This window comes from Lytechinus variegatus, chromosome 1 (genome assembly GCF_018143015.1).
Source record: "Lytechinus variegatus isolate NC3 chromosome 1, Lvar_3.0, whole genome shotgun sequence".
Lineage (NCBI taxonomy): Eukaryota > Metazoa > Echinodermata > Echinoidea > Temnopleuroida > Toxopneustidae > Lytechinus > Lytechinus variegatus.
Genome location: NC_054740.1, coordinates 72,000,613 through 72,016,248, shown reverse-complemented (window position 1 = coordinate 72,016,248; position 15,636 = coordinate 72,000,613). Strand labels below are relative to the sequence as shown.

At 36.5% G+C, this 15,636-nt stretch overlaps 1 protein-coding gene across 1 annotated transcript; it reads left to right on the top strand.

Annotated features, from left to right (window-relative positions):
* Positions 1-14,058, top strand: LOC121422001 (T-box protein 1-like). Its single transcript, XM_041616806.1, has 6 exons — positions 1-1,447; positions 7,935-8,089; positions 8,888-9,003; positions 10,089-10,220; positions 10,895-10,956; positions 11,409-14,058. Exons 1-6 carry the CDS (start codon positions 348-350, stop codon positions 12,580-12,582), a joined length of 2,739 nt encoding a protein of 912 aa, XP_041472740.1. The 5' UTR covers positions 1-347; the 3' UTR covers positions 12,583-14,058.
* Positions 14,059-15,636: the final 1,578 nt, after the last annotated feature.

Genomic DNA, 15,636 nt, shown 5'->3' with positions numbered 1-15,636 from the left:
AGTTTTTACAAACTTCTTCACTATTGTGTTCAGTCTTTTCATGTAAAAGACGTTTCGCAGGTTGGATTTTGACAGTTCCTGCAAATTTGACGGTTCATCATCGTCTCACGCCCAAATGAGATGATCGCACGCATATCACGCCAGGGGAATTTCAGGAAAAGTGTTAGAATTTAAGAGAGGCATTTCATCAGCGTTCGCGCCTTGTCACTTCTTTGTTTATTCATGACTGCTAACTGAATTTTCGCACTCCAACTTTATCCTAAAGGGATTGAATTTTATCACGTTTGCGCCTTTTGATTTGGCGCGATTTCTTTTTTTCGAGATTTTTTTTTTTGCTCCAGAAGATTATGATGGGAGATGAATTTCAGCATGCGGCTGCAGCAACAGACACGACTGACTTTCTAAAGACAGAACCAGAAGAAAATAATTGCGTTTCTGAAGATGGGAATCTTAATGGTGAATCAACAGATAATATCGTCGATAAATCAGCAGATTCCCAAAATAAAACGAAATTTGAATTATGCGAGATCAAGTCAAATCTCGAGAATTGTGATGAAAACGGACAGTGTGAGTCACTCCAGAGGAATGGACATGGTCATGGAAACAGCGAACAGTCATACAGTTTACAGGATTTTGGAACCCATCATGATTTGCATGGGAATTTACAGAGGTATTGTCCTCTGTCATCTCTCCAAAACCAGCCTCAGCAACCGGCTAATTTACCGCACTACCTGTTGAATACTTGCACGGTATCCAACTTCACTGGAATTCCCACCCCGCCACCCGCCACTTCGCATAGTCAACAACAGGTGATTCAAAGGACGTCGCCTTTCATAGATGGGTTCCAGCACCTGTCGGAAACACACCAAACCCACCAGCAAATATCCGAAATTGGTACCCCATCAGGAAATAGCAATGCACTGATCCACCATCTCCATGACACCAATGAGATTACAAGTCACGACACAACCGCATCGGGCCGTTGCAGTGCAGATGAAAAACCTTCAATGCCGACCTATGCAAGCCACGATCCTATTCACCAAAGGTTGCTACAACAGCAACAACAGTTGCAGGAATTCGACATGAAGAGAGAACTTGAACAAAACGATGTCCAAGTACCACCATTCTTTGTTGAAAACAAACCACCGACATACCAGACGACCAATGCCCCACCACCGCAGCAGCTAATTGGCGCCTCTTTGGCTCCGCCATCGTCCCATAGCTTCAGTCACCTCCTAAATGGCGCCTCACAGGACCATGAGGACAAAAATGAAAAGGGTGTCGTTCCGAACCATGTCGTCAGCCAGCCATACCCTCCACCAGCGGGTCACCAGCACGTCGAGGTCGCCAACGGGCCAGGGAAGGCGTCAGTTTACCTCTGCAACCGCGACCTGTGGCGGAAATTCCATCAGCATAAGACGGAGATGATCATCACAAAACAAGGAAGGTAAGTTATGAAACTTTTAAAAAGCCATGCATCAGTTACAAACACAAAGTCATAATTCTCTATGAAATGAATATTTGTATATTTTACTTCCCTGTGTCACACACACAAAAAATAAAACCATTTCTTCTCCCGATCATATTGTATTTTACCTTGCAAGGAGTATAGTATAGTATTTTTATTTATCCAGTGTGATAAAAATTTTGCCCATTCTAAAGTAATTGCTCCTTATTTTTTTAAACCTTACTGGACGATATGCTTCCCGCATTGGATAAAATACTGCCCCAAATTGGCTGGGCAACTAATTACCCTCGTGCTGGTTAAGATTTTACCCAATATTTTGTACAATGTAAGTAATATTTTTTTAAATGCCACATGAACTATTTAAAGAATCAAAATATTTCGTAGCTTTTGTAGCATAACATGCATAAATTGTATACTTCAAACTTTATTTCAGTTTATATTATTGTTTAGACTTAGGAAGTTATTAATGTTAAGTTTTTGAGATCATTGAAAAATAAAACGCTCTTCTGTTTGATGAATGAACGGCAATCCCTAGAATATATTACGGTAATTGCTGGTAAGTCTATCATTCATCTAGCAAGTTTTCAAATATCCAAAACAACGTTTGTTTGAACGGTATGTCATTTTGACAAATGACATCTAAGTTAAACTGCTTTTAGGGCTCATTTTTGACGAGGTATAATAAACACATAATTTATGGACATTGTTAATTTAGCAAAAAGGTTCGGACAGGTCATATATACAAACTACAGCAGTTTTTGTTGGCAGTCTTTTGTGAAAAAGAAAAATGATGAAACCAGTGATTCTACAAAGGTGGAAAAAGATTGAAGGAAAAATTATACATTTTCAAAAGTCACACGGATATTGCTTACGCTTTATCGACAATATTTTTTTTTAGAATTTCTTGTGCGGATATGTATAATGCTAACCCAACAATGACGGTAACAAGCGCATTTGTGCACACGATTTTTTTAAAGATATACTTTTTAATAACTTTCGCCTCCCTATAGTATTGGTCTAGCGGATTCTGCATTCACATTTGGGAAGATAGGGGTTTTTTAAGGAAAGCGTGGTCTCAGACGATATGTGATAAAGAAAGAAGTACACCAGGAAAAAAAATATTTGTTTTATTTTCACCATGCAAAATTATTTTCACATTTACAAGAGAAGAGGTGTTATACTTGCAGATAATAATACGTATACCAAATCATGAACGAAAACAAGTGATGGACAGAGTCCCTTGATTTTAGATAAAGCAATAATAGTTTTGTTTTGAGAACAGAACGAGAATTCCAAGAACTATATATTTATATGAAAGGGATTTTTTTAAATATGCCGATATAAAACTTATTAAGAAATTATATTTTCATAAAACCTTAAAATATCACGTTCCGTACCAAAAATTGAGGGTTATTTGGAAAAGAAAATGAGAAGAGTGGGCCTATATATCTTTCACATTCTTTTTAACGATAGAATATTGATACAAAGTCGTAACATCAAAGGTATACGTAAGGGTACAGAATTCCAAAGCATCATATACATGTAGCTCGTTTTATCAATCTAATTTTACTGAAATGTAAACATATTCTAGTCAAAACAAAGTTCTTCCAAATGTTTATTATTTTATTCATTTATTCATTATCAATTCGGCATTACAATACATATGATATGAATTAACAATACATTAATAAAAACAGAACCGTGGGTGTATTTATGCCTGCATGGGTCTGTGAAAAGCTAACTTGATAACTGTGACCCTATGGTCTCCCTCCACGACCAAGCCACCAGACTGTAATAATAACATTTATAGAACATTCACCATATTTACCACTTTGATTACATGGGGGATACTTTGTGTTAAGTTTCAGTGATTATGTTACTCATTCGGTCACCATTTCACGTTATCAAAATTATAATAACAATATGTGTTTATGAAGAATAGATGAATTGAATTGATTTCGAACTTGGGTTATTCAATCTTAAAGCCAAAATCTTATTTTTTTCAATTTCATGTTATGTCAATGATACTTGTAACTGGGACAGATCGTCAAACGAAATCATGTGGACTTCTCAGTAATTACGTAAGAGATGATTCCATCACTGTGAAAGTCTATGAATGCATTTGAACTCGGAATACTGTTTACATGATGGCCGCTTAACCGCATGGCGCGTTTACTTCTCGTCTAGTTCGGATGTGGAATGTCTATTTTCAGCGTGCACCTGTTTCATCGATCATTGTCGATACCAAGTCGTGGTCATGACGGTCATAATCTTTGCAAAGCATCCTGATTTGTATGTTCTTAACTCATTACACCTGTAATTAATATTATTCACTGCTAATTAATTTCCGAGAATCCATTGTACGAATATTCAGTACATTGTTCGTGTGTAACGTTAAGCCGCTGCAAGGTTTTTTCAAAGAAAGGGGCATTTATGGTCATAATGTTTTAATATTATTATTGGTCTGAATGCAAGCAAACATCATTCTATTTAATGTATATAGGCCTTTTTAGAACAGGATAAAACAGGTGTTGTTCGACTATTCCTGAATAGACTTTATTAGGCCTATTATCTACACGTATTTTGCTTGCTGCAGCATAGACAGTGTTTATAGGAGGAAAGGGGGACTGTTCCCTTTGATTTTGCATGTAGTGAAAAGGGAAAAAGTGGAAAAATAAAAGAATTTAAAAAAAGTAGGAGAAGAAAGAAACAAAGTGCGCAAGAATGATATTGTTTAGCTCTTTACTACCCATCTTGACGAAGACAATTACATCACTTTTATTTAGTCTTTCCGTGTAAAAATACAACGTCGTCGCGCTTGGCAGGAAGTACATTTTAAGAACAAAATCATTGTAAATAATCTAAAGCTTTTAAAAAACCGTGTCGAACTCGAATTATTTAATCGATCAGGAATTGTAAAAATTTTACATAGGTAGGCATTATTATAAAATGTTGCTTCACACTGTTTTTTTTAACGTTTGAGAAAGTGAAGTAAACGGTTGGTCCAATCGAGCCGATCTGGCAATCACAAACATCACCATTATCAAGAAAACTCAATCTTTGTCAATGTAATTCATTTCGATTTTATTTCACATCTTTAAAAGCCAGCATACATTTTAAATATGACATATATTAACACAATACATAATGTATAAATATTGGGGGACAATGGAGGGATACTTAAATATGTATATATATATATATATATATATATATATGTATATGTATGTATATGTATATGTATATGTATGTATGTATGTATACATTGAAAATGACATGCACAACCCTGTAAAGACACGCAATATCGAGAGAGAAAACAGAATAAAAGAGAGAGAAGGGGATGCAGCGAAAATAGAAGAGGTACATTATAAGCACAAGTCATGACGAAGAAATGAATCAAGATCTGAATATAAAAATGAGTGGCAAATTTTTAGTACATGAAGGAGCGAGGGGGGAAGCATGCATTCATCTTTTTTTATACAATCTCTTTAAATAAATTTTGAAGTTTGGAAGAGTAGAGCCTTGTAAAGTACCATGATCAAGACTATTCCATAATTTGATTATATTGGATACGGAATTGATTTAAAGCCATATAAAAGAGGAAACCTTGGGTTGATGAATCAATTTACAATTTGGCGAGTGTTGTGAACTTGTGAGGTAAACATGTTTTAAAATATTTTTAGCATTTGTATTTTTACATTAGAGAATCCACAAAAATCATATCGGATATGAGTAAATATTCACTTTCTTGAAAAATGGCATACTTTGGCTGTTTGTGCTGGAGAGGAAATAACTGTAATTGATTTTTTTTCTGCAGTATTGATAATCTCGAAAGATGGCTTTTAAAAGTATACATGTATATGTTCCCAAACGGAGATGCAGTGTGTTAGGTGAGGCAAGATTAACTTATAAATTATGAAGTAATTGTTATTATCTTTTTTATGAAATCTTGGTATGATTAATATACGTACATATACTACTAATATGCGGTTACCAATATAAATTGATTAGATGTAAGCTACATCATTAACGAAATCTAAAACGAAATTCATTGAAATTTTCCTCAGATCAGATGGGTCTCCCTCATTTATTTCTAACACATTGCAATCAAGAGGTGTTAACGAACAAAGTCAGACTATCTTAATTTCCCATTCCAATCTGAGCGAGTATTTTGTTGTGCTGTCTTGTCCGCCATCTGGTGTCGCCAAATAGACAATAAACAAGTAAATATGTCAAGAGAGTTCTTTGGATGGCATCGTGCGCTCTTTCCAGCATCTCATCTTCTTTCGACCCCCATCGCTTTTGTCCCGGCCTCATCCATGAAATGATAATCTCTGTTTTGCTTTTTTCACTGTTGTATATTGTTTATTTCTCTCTGATTTCTTCCAAAACCTCAATTTCTCTGTACTCTTTAATTGTCTTCGATATATTTTAACTCTTTAATCGTGATCATAACTTTTAATATCTACTCGGAACTCTTCCTCTGCCCCCCCCCCCTCCTCTCCCTCTCTCTTTCTCTCTTATCTATCCCTCATGCTCATTATGTGACTATATTATATCCACTAACTCGAAAATGAGGGGTGCCTTATTGTATTGATACAATAAGACAACTAATTGGTACTTGAATCGCAGTCTGGTCATGTTTCTATAAATCAAAATTTCGTTTAAATCTTTGCTGCTTTGTATAAAAAAGGGGGGACGCAGTCATTGTCATTTTCCATTTTCCTTCTTAAAGCCGGTGAGAATTGACTCTCAACTCAGTCCAGTCCTGACTAAGTATAATATTCTCATAGATTTGTAAAAAAAAAATTAAAAAGGGGGGGTCTAGATTCCATTTCTGTTTTTAAGGTTCATAGATATATACGGTTTCTTTTCATCAATGGAACTACTTTTTGAATATTTTAGCAATTTTACGCGGCTTGTGAAATTAGGAACTACGTGAAATAAGATGAGAATTGTCTTTTTTTAATGATATATCACATTAAAAAAAGAATTGTGTTGTAACGTGAATCGATGTCATGATATCGATGATATTGAAATATATCACCATAACTTATTTCACATTCTTTCATTATTCAACTCGTGTTTGTATCAGAAAGAGAGACCTGGCGACATTACCCAGGATGCATTAATTGATTCCCAATTGGGTACCAGTATAGACGGCTTGGGCAAATTATGTGCTGTAAATGTGTTTATTGGTAAACAAAAACATGACATCCTGTGCTGATGAGACAAAGGAAACACATCAAAGAAGCTCGTGACTTTGATCTTGGATTTGTTTGTGTCTAAAGCTCATTGATTTGTTTGTACGTCGAAGAATCGGGGAACAGGGGATTAAAGTTTCGAAATATGAGGGTACGTCTGAAAACATGTTGCAATTTTAAAGAAAACAACACAGACAATAAAAACATACATTTGGTCATCCTGGCACTGGCGTACAGATTGGGAGGGGACTTGGGTGGTCATGTCCCCCTCCCTGTTTCACGGCCAAGAAAAGCGAGAGTAGGAAAGGAAAGATAACAAAAATTAAATATTTCATTTTCTGAATCGCATGCCAACATCTGTTAGAAAGTATAATGTATTTGCATTCAAAAGTTAATTTTTTGCTCGTTCGCAGCTTTTTATTATTTTTTTTTGGTGTCGCATATACCATGTCTGTTTTTTTTTGGGGGGGCTCATTATGCCACTGCTTTTGTTTGGGTCTAGTCAGATGTCTTAAACCACATTTACCGCCCATCGTACATGTTTGTTTGTTTTTTAAGCAACAGCCATATATTATTATTATTATTATTATTTGTTTGGCGTGACCTGTGCCTGGGAGGCGAAAAGCGAACTGAATCACTATGACCCGCAGGTCTCTCCTCCCGATATAACTGATAGGGGGGAATGCAGGTGGACCACTACACCGGGGTTTCCCCCTACTCTTATACGAATAGTGCAGTGGGTTCTTAACGTGCAAAGGTGATGACTCTCCTCTACACGGGGCCTCCATTTAACGTCCTATCCGAGGGACGGAGTGTTTTCCATTGTAACATAGCCTGCATCTATGAAACATGGGAGAGACGTTTACACACAACGCACTGGCTTCAGTCATCCGCCCGAGGTGGACTCGAGCCCACGATCTTTGGTTCGACGGGCAGACGCGTTACCGACTGAGCCAACCACGCTCTCAATATATATGTTTTTCTAAAAACATGTGGAGTGGCAAAAGAAGGGAGATGCTTTAAAAGTCGAAGGAATCATGAAAATATTTATTTTCAGCACATCCAGTACAAAAAACATGTCTCGTAGTCGATAGACGAAACCGGGACCGTGTCTTTCCTGACGTCATGAGCTACTGATAAAAAAAACCTTGATTTTCTTACTATATTTTATTTTTCCCATTGCATGCTCTCCGCCATATTTGTTTGCCCTCATTTATTCATTTATTGTTTTTCTTTTCTTATTCATATTTTCCCTGATGCAGGCGCATGTTTCCACAGCTCGTATTCAAGCTTACCGGTCTCAATCCTACCTCACAATACAACGTCTTTGTTGATATGGTGTTGTGTGATCCGAACCAGTGGAAGTTCCAGTGTGGTAAATGGATGCCGTGTGGACAGGCCGAGAACATACCAAAAGGTATTATACAAAAATTAATAGAATTGTTATCATCAGCATCGTTGTAGTCAACATCACTATTGTCATCATCATCATCTTCATCATCATCTTCTTCATTATGTTATCATCATCTTCTTCATTATGTTATCATCATCTTCTTCATTATGTTATCATCGCGTTCATTAATGTCGCCATCATCATCGTCGTCACCATCTTCTTCATTACCATTACTATCTTCATGTACAACTGACAAAGACATCTTTCCAGCATCATCATCGTCATCGTCATTTTCACCGTCATCGTTGTCGTCACTATACAGTGTTCTTCGACATCCTTTGATACACTTCCATGCTATGAAAGCACAGAACAATAGATTTAGTCCACTAAAACCCTATTGTCCTGTGCTGAAGAACGTTATTTATAGATTAAAAAACAAATACCGCGGGATATTGACAATCATCTACATCTCCATTATCATCGCCAACATCACAAGCCAGAGGCGTTGATCCGGAGGTGGCCGATCACCCCCTCCCTCATTGCTCCCCAATAATTTTGACAACTTAAATATGCAACGCAATTGCAATTGATGTAGTCAATAAACATCATAAAGATGAATCCGAATGAACATCACCAGAATCAACATCCTCCTTCATTTACAATTTTTCATAAAAACAATTATTCCAATTAAGTAATAATCCATAACTTAATTAAATTTTAATTATGTTTCAAACGAAAACCTTGCTTGAGTAAACGATAAGAAATATGAGGAATATAGCCTTAACATAGAATAATTATTTTTTTCATTCTTTGCGTTTCTAGTAAGCAACATCTATCTTCACCCTGATTCGCCTAGTAATGGACTGCATTGGATGCACCAGGACATCGTATTTAGTAAACTAAAACTGACCAATCATCGGGGAAAAGACAATGGATTTGTGAGTACTCGTTATTATAAAGTTTAATTTCCCACATTTTCGTAAATATTGAATATGGTATTTTTGTCGATTTCTACAATATATTTACCAAATCTTAATTTTTGTTCCTTTTCTTCTGTGAATGTATAATAAAGACTTTTTAAGTTTAATCCAAAATAAATTACATGGTTCCGAATGAAATACTAAAGCAATAAATGAGGGGGTGAGTTCTGAAAGTGCACGAACGAAAGATCAAAGCGGGCGAAACATAATACTTGTACTTTAAATGATTATTTTAGGTAGGAGACTGGAATGATCAGGTATGAATGGAATTATACGAGAAATATGTTTGAAAATATGCAAAATTGCTAAACAAAACGAAAATATCACTTTGTGAAAATTTTGGAGCTATACGCCACCGCTTCCCCATATAGAGAAAGGTTACACTTCGTAATTCCGAAGGTTCTTTATTCCAAAGGTTCGTAATTCCGAAACACGTAAATTTCCTATACCTCGATGTTCGTTAATCCGAAAACGTAAAAGGGTTCGTTAATCCGAACATTTGTGGCGTTATTCCGAAGGTTCGTTAGTCCGAAAACGAAATAAGGTTCGTTGTTCCGAAGGTTCGTTAATCCGAAAACGGAATAAGGTTCGTTAGTCCGAAAACGAAATAAGGTTCGTTAATCATTACGTTTTCGGACTTACGATCCTTCGGAATTACGAACCTCATTTCGTTTTCGGACTTACGATCCTTCGGAATTACGAACCTTCGGAAATACGAACCTTCGGAATAAAGAATCTTCGGAATATCCGAACCTTCGGAATAACGAAGCTTCGGAATTACGAATGTATGCGATAGAGAAACTGATAAGTCAGCCAGCAAATATGTAGGCCATACATTTTATCTGCTGAAATCTCGTTGAGTTTAATTTCATTCAAACGCAAATTTTGTGCAATGAGACCCAGTCCATATTGCATTTCTTTTTTCATTTGCTGTTTTCTTTTCAAGGTGTCTCGTTAAAAAAAATATTCCATTGTCTTTTGTCATGGAAATTTCTTTAGATGTTGAAAGTGACACATCGTTCTTTCCATTTCCCTTTACACAGGTGATTTTAAACTCAATGCACAAATATCAGCCTCGGATTCACGTCGTTGAGTTGAGTGAAAGTCGATATATCCAGACTCATAGTTTTCCTGAGACGCAGTTCTTTGGCGTGACAGCCTATCAAAACACTGATGTAAGTCCTTCTCACCTCTTCCCTTTTCTTCGCGTTTGTTTTTTTTTTCAGCGCCGACAAGTTTTATTTTCAAAGTGAATTGGATGCATTTGATGAACAGGGACCCGTTTCCTTAAGGACTTGCAACTGTTGTAACTCTGCCATTATGGCAACTACATTGGAAATCTTGATTGGCTGTTGAGCCCTGTTACCATGGTAGTTGTCTTAATGGCAAAGTTACAACAGTTGCAAGTCCTTTATGAAACGGGCTCCTGATGGAATGTTCTATGCTGTAATAAGTAATTATTGAGGTGTTTTGATTTTATTTTGGAAACATATGGGTATTCAACTGAATTGCTTAATTGTAATTTTGGTATAGCCTTCATCCATATCATTTCCTCCCTCTGAGAGGACTTTAAGCAGTTGATCCTCAACTTACAAACAAAAGATGTCGAGTTAAAATCAAGTTACCGATCATTTTATGAATGATAGACGATTTCTGTGGCTTAATAGATTAACGGTTGAAAAGATGTCTTTCGCTGCCAGTTTAAAATGTTATCTGTCACTTTACATGTGTGAACGGCTTTCAGAAACTTCACGAAAATTAATTTCAACCTCTTACTAAATGACTGACGAGAGAAGAAAATATACTTTTGTACAATTCATTTTTATGTCCTCGTTTTATTTCCATTCAGGTCACACAACTAAAAATCGACTACAACCCATTTGCGAAAGGCTTCAGGGATAACTATGACAAGTAAGTTGTTGACTGAAATGGCAGTTAATTTTGCTTCGTCCAGAAATAGACATTTCTGCAAGTGTTACGTTAAATTTTAATTATTGTGAATGTTAAGCAGTACTGTTATTATCTTATACGGCAACTCCAGGATTAACCAGTAGGGGACTCAAAGGAGGTTCACTGTTTCCCCTTAGATCAAATTATCGTTCATTTTTTTGTCATTTTCCTGAAAGACGATTATTCATGTATTGCTAGCAAAATAAGTAATTTAATATTTTGTAATAGATAATGACGTCAAAGCAACCCCTTCTTTTATGTCTCAGATCCCTTCCACTAACTTTAATGAACAGATAGTTTTCAGGGAGATGTAATTATAATTGTTGATGGTTTGCGAAACGTCTATTGTTAAAATAAATTATTTTCAATATGTTTTCATTTTCTCCGCTTTTTTCATTCTAATTCTTGAATAGCTTGTCACCACGAGACATCAGTATTCTTTCGAATGGTCCTCGGTCAAAGAACGTGACAGTCAGTAGGAACTCCTGTCCTGCACCGGTAGTTAACGCAGCTAACATCAACATGGGACAGTATCCTGCGGCACTCTCTCACCAGACTGCTCACTATCAGCATCCACACCACTACCAACACAACGCCCACTATCGGCCATCCCCGCATCACCAACCCCACCACCCTCACCTTCGATTCCCCACATTCCATCACCGACCATCGCAGTTGGCACCAGTCGGCAGCATCGGCCAATCTCCAGCCGGATGCGCCGGGCCGACGGGTGGGAATTTCCGGCTTCCAAACCCCGAAGAGACCGCTTTCAAGCTTGTGGGAAATGCCTCGAATCTGAGTCGTCCCACCTTCGTCCCGATCAGCCCACCGCACTCGTCGACATCTTCCCCGAAGCCGTTTCCGATTCCAGTGCCTACCTCGCTCGCTTCAATTGTTGACCAGAACTCGCTCTGTGGGACGGAACACGAAATGCAGCAGCAGCAGCAGCATTGTGATTCCCAGCTCCCTTCCCCTTGCGACTCAACCTCCGCTAATGGAGACACCAAAACCATTCATTACCGCTCGTCTGCAGGAATGATTAATCTTTCAAACCCTTGTGATCCGTCGCCACAGGTAGACATTCCTCATTTACCCGACATGCACACGCCAACTACTTGCCAAGATACCCAGAAGTTGGTGGACAGGCAGGACATGACATGGCTGAATACTCCACCTTCCTCGGATTGTTCGCCCGATTCCAAGTCCAACTCCAGCGACGGAGGGAGTCGGGCTGCGAAGCGACAGAAGATGTCAGATGAGCAGCTCTCGGAAGGTATCTCTCCAAAGCTGACAGATCTTGGAGACCAACATAATAGTCCTTCCTCTTGTGAGTTTACATCTACCACAGATCAAGGCTATATCAACCAAGAGGGCGCCAAACAGCACTACCCTCAGAGCATCGTGCACACACAGCCGGGAGCACCCCATCAAGCATTTCAACCGTATGGTAATATGTACTTTCCGGCGCAGAGTTTCTCTACATTTCCTTCTCAGCCATCGTGTATGAGTGGATACAGCATTCCCCCATCACCGTACAATCACATCAATAACATGCTGTGTCATGGCCAGTCATATCCAAGTGCATGACCATGGAAATGTAGTAGAACGTTTGGCGGAATCCGTTGTTGCATAAGTATCATGCCTCAGACAAAACCACAAACTGAGAAAGAGCTGGTTGAATATTAGTCATTTATGGTCACTACCAGATAGTTTTATTGTAGTTCTAACATGCGCTAGAGCTACACTTCCCTAAATATTGACGTGAGTCATGAAAGTTTAGCAATGTAAGTTTCTCTTGCCTTTTGTGTTGATATGGATGTGAACATATTAATGACTGACCGTTTTGTGTTTCGTGTCCTACAAATGATGATGTACTTTATTAACGTCCTTACTGATTTATTCAGTTGATAGTAAATTCTGATAGTGAAATGGAGAGTCGTAGAAACATTCCAAATGATTTGAAATACTATTGATCATGGATCATGAGACTGATTTCATTTCAAGGTCCATTGAACATGTTGAATTAAACACAATTTAAAAAAAAAATAAATTCTTTTTTTTTTATTTACGATGTGAGATAATTAAAATGACAATTATACCAAGTGCATTGTTCAGATCATTATTGCTCTTCAAGAAGACAAGATTCATTCTCGTATTCTGGCAAAAAATTATATATTTAAATGTAGGACAATTCCATTAATGAGTATACATAATGTTTTAAAATCTTAAAATCAAAGCGTGGTTTAAATAAGAGTTTATGAAATAAATTCATTCGACTTTTAAGAATTGTTGAACGTAAAATTTACCCAGAATTTTTAAAATATGCGTTGCACCAAAGAGTGTCTGAATGTAGAAGCGGTTGTCAAAGCAAAGTGACAGGTATTTTTTTTATCGAAACACCAGCAATTCTAGACATAAGTTTGTTGAAACACAATGAATGGTAAACAATGTATGGCTGTCGAAACATCTAGAATCCTCGACATAAGGTTGTCGAATTACAAAGAATTCTAAATGACAAGTTGTCGAAATTCAATGAATTTTAGACAAAGGTTTGTTGGAATATAATGAAAGGTAAAAACAAGGTTGTCGAAACATCAAGAATCCTCGACATAAGGTTGTTGAATTACAAAGAATTCTAAATAACATGTTGTCGAAATACAATGAATTTTAGACAAAGGTTTGTTGGAATATAATGAAAGGTAAAATCAAGGTGGTCGAAACACCAAGAATTTTTAGATATAAGGTTGTTGAAGCACAGGAAATTTTAAATGAATGTTGTTTAACAGTTGATTTTAGACATAAGGTTGTTGAAACGTAATGAAAGGTAAAATAAGGTTGTCGAAACAAAAAGAATTCTAGACATGCGGTTGTCGAAGCACAAGGAATGCTGGATAAAAGGTTGTCGTAACACACGCAAATCTAGAAACAAAGAATTTTAGACATAAGGTTATCAAATCAGGTATTACTCTACATATGAGGATGTCAAAGCACAAGGAATTCTAGACATGATATTGTCGAAGTAGAAGTCTGTTTATATATAAGATTTTCGAAACAAAGAATTATTTTAAAAAAGACATAAGTTATGTCTGAGGAGAAGAAATGATTGTTAAAATGGAAATGACGCAAGATTGTGGTATACATCGAAATGAAAGGTGACGAAATCTTGTACCGAGCGCTTGAATGTCCAAAAAGCGTTTTTTTTTATAATAATCGCTAAATCTGGTTTGATGAAAATATAATACCAAATAAGGTACTTTCTTAATATTAGGCCATTTGCATGCACAAGGGGGTGAAAACTCTTTATTGATATTTTTTTTACATCTATTCACGTGCAATACGAAGTGTTAGATTAATGTTTTTGATATTACTCAAACTGTTCTTAAAATTTCTTATTCTGTTTGTATTTACGTCAATTATCATCTTGTTTAACTTGATATGTCCTATTATTACATTCCAACGATGATATTGATTATAATTATGCCATCGTATGTTGTATCTAAATGATGTTTTTATCATCACCGCCCTCTATCGACAAAATGATTTTATGTCGATTTTCAAAGATGGTTTTAGTGTTGAAACGATGAATACTTTTAGTGTGAACTTGCCATCAGAGTTGTTGTACAGAAATCATGATGCTCCATTGTTCGATGTAAAGTGTTGATGGAATTGTTTAAGTGTTTTTTTTAAATAAATTTCTAAAATTATTCTTAAATAGTTGTTGCTTCTTCTGAAGTCTAGAATATATGATCATTGTGATGGTGATGATGATGACGATGATGACGGGTAAGGGGTGTTCCAGCATGATAAAGATAATAAATATGACAAAAAGAATAAATGGGAGTGCAGAAGAGGGTTGGGAAGAACAGGAGGAAATTAAAACTGATAGAAAGAGAAAGGAGAAAACGAAGAGAGAAAAAAGAAGATGAAGAGAGGAAGGATAACAAAATGAACAAAAGCTTAGAGAATAGCACGTTCTAAAATGTCAAAAAAAGAAATAAAGTAGGCTTGAGTTAGTCTAAGATGAATGGACTAGTTTCATAGTTCTTAAATTATTTATTATATTCACTCCCTGAGCATCACAATAGTTATTTTTGGAAGATAATGAATATTCCATAGATGAGAGCAAGCTATAACGGGATATAAGAAAGAACTAAAAAGTGGAACTATTTACGAATAAACATATAATGGGAACTCGCGACAACCATGGGGGAAAAAAACTGTTAAGATTCCACCTGCAGCATAATAGTCCTCCTTGTTGCACATTTTAAATAAGAGTCATATTGATTCATATATTATAATAGGGAAGCATATCATTTTTTTTTCAAAATGTGATGAATATTATTGTTGCATGGAAGTGCAGTTAATCGCAAAGATTGATCAGTGGCCGGCTGGGGCTTGGGGGTTTGAGCCCCTCCCCAAGTTTTTCAATAAACTGTTTTTGAAAGTCAGCCCCAAACTTTGAAAAACGGTCTACGAACCCTTTAGGTTGATAGTGATAACGACATTACACTAGAAATAAATCAATGAAGGTTTTCTGTTTCAAAAAGCTTTCTAGTCATCAATTACATATTGGCAATTCACTGATTTAGGATTTCACCTCAATTCTGAATTTTGAAACGAATGATCCAAGTTAAATATATT

Bases quoted from the DNA above. Each gene is read 5' to 3' on its own strand.
- LOC121422001 (XM_041616806.1), top strand. From the start codon at position 348: ATGATGGGAGATGAATTTCAGCATGCGGCTGCAGCAACAGACACGACT. The intron at 1,448-7,934 runs GTAAGTTATGAA...TCCCTGATGCAG, and splicing joins ATCATCACAAAACAAGGAAG to GCGCATGTTTCCACAGCTCG. The intron at 10,957-11,408 runs GTAAGTTGTTGA...ATTCTTGAATAG, and splicing joins TTCAGGGATAACTATGACAA to CTTGTCACCACGAGACATCA.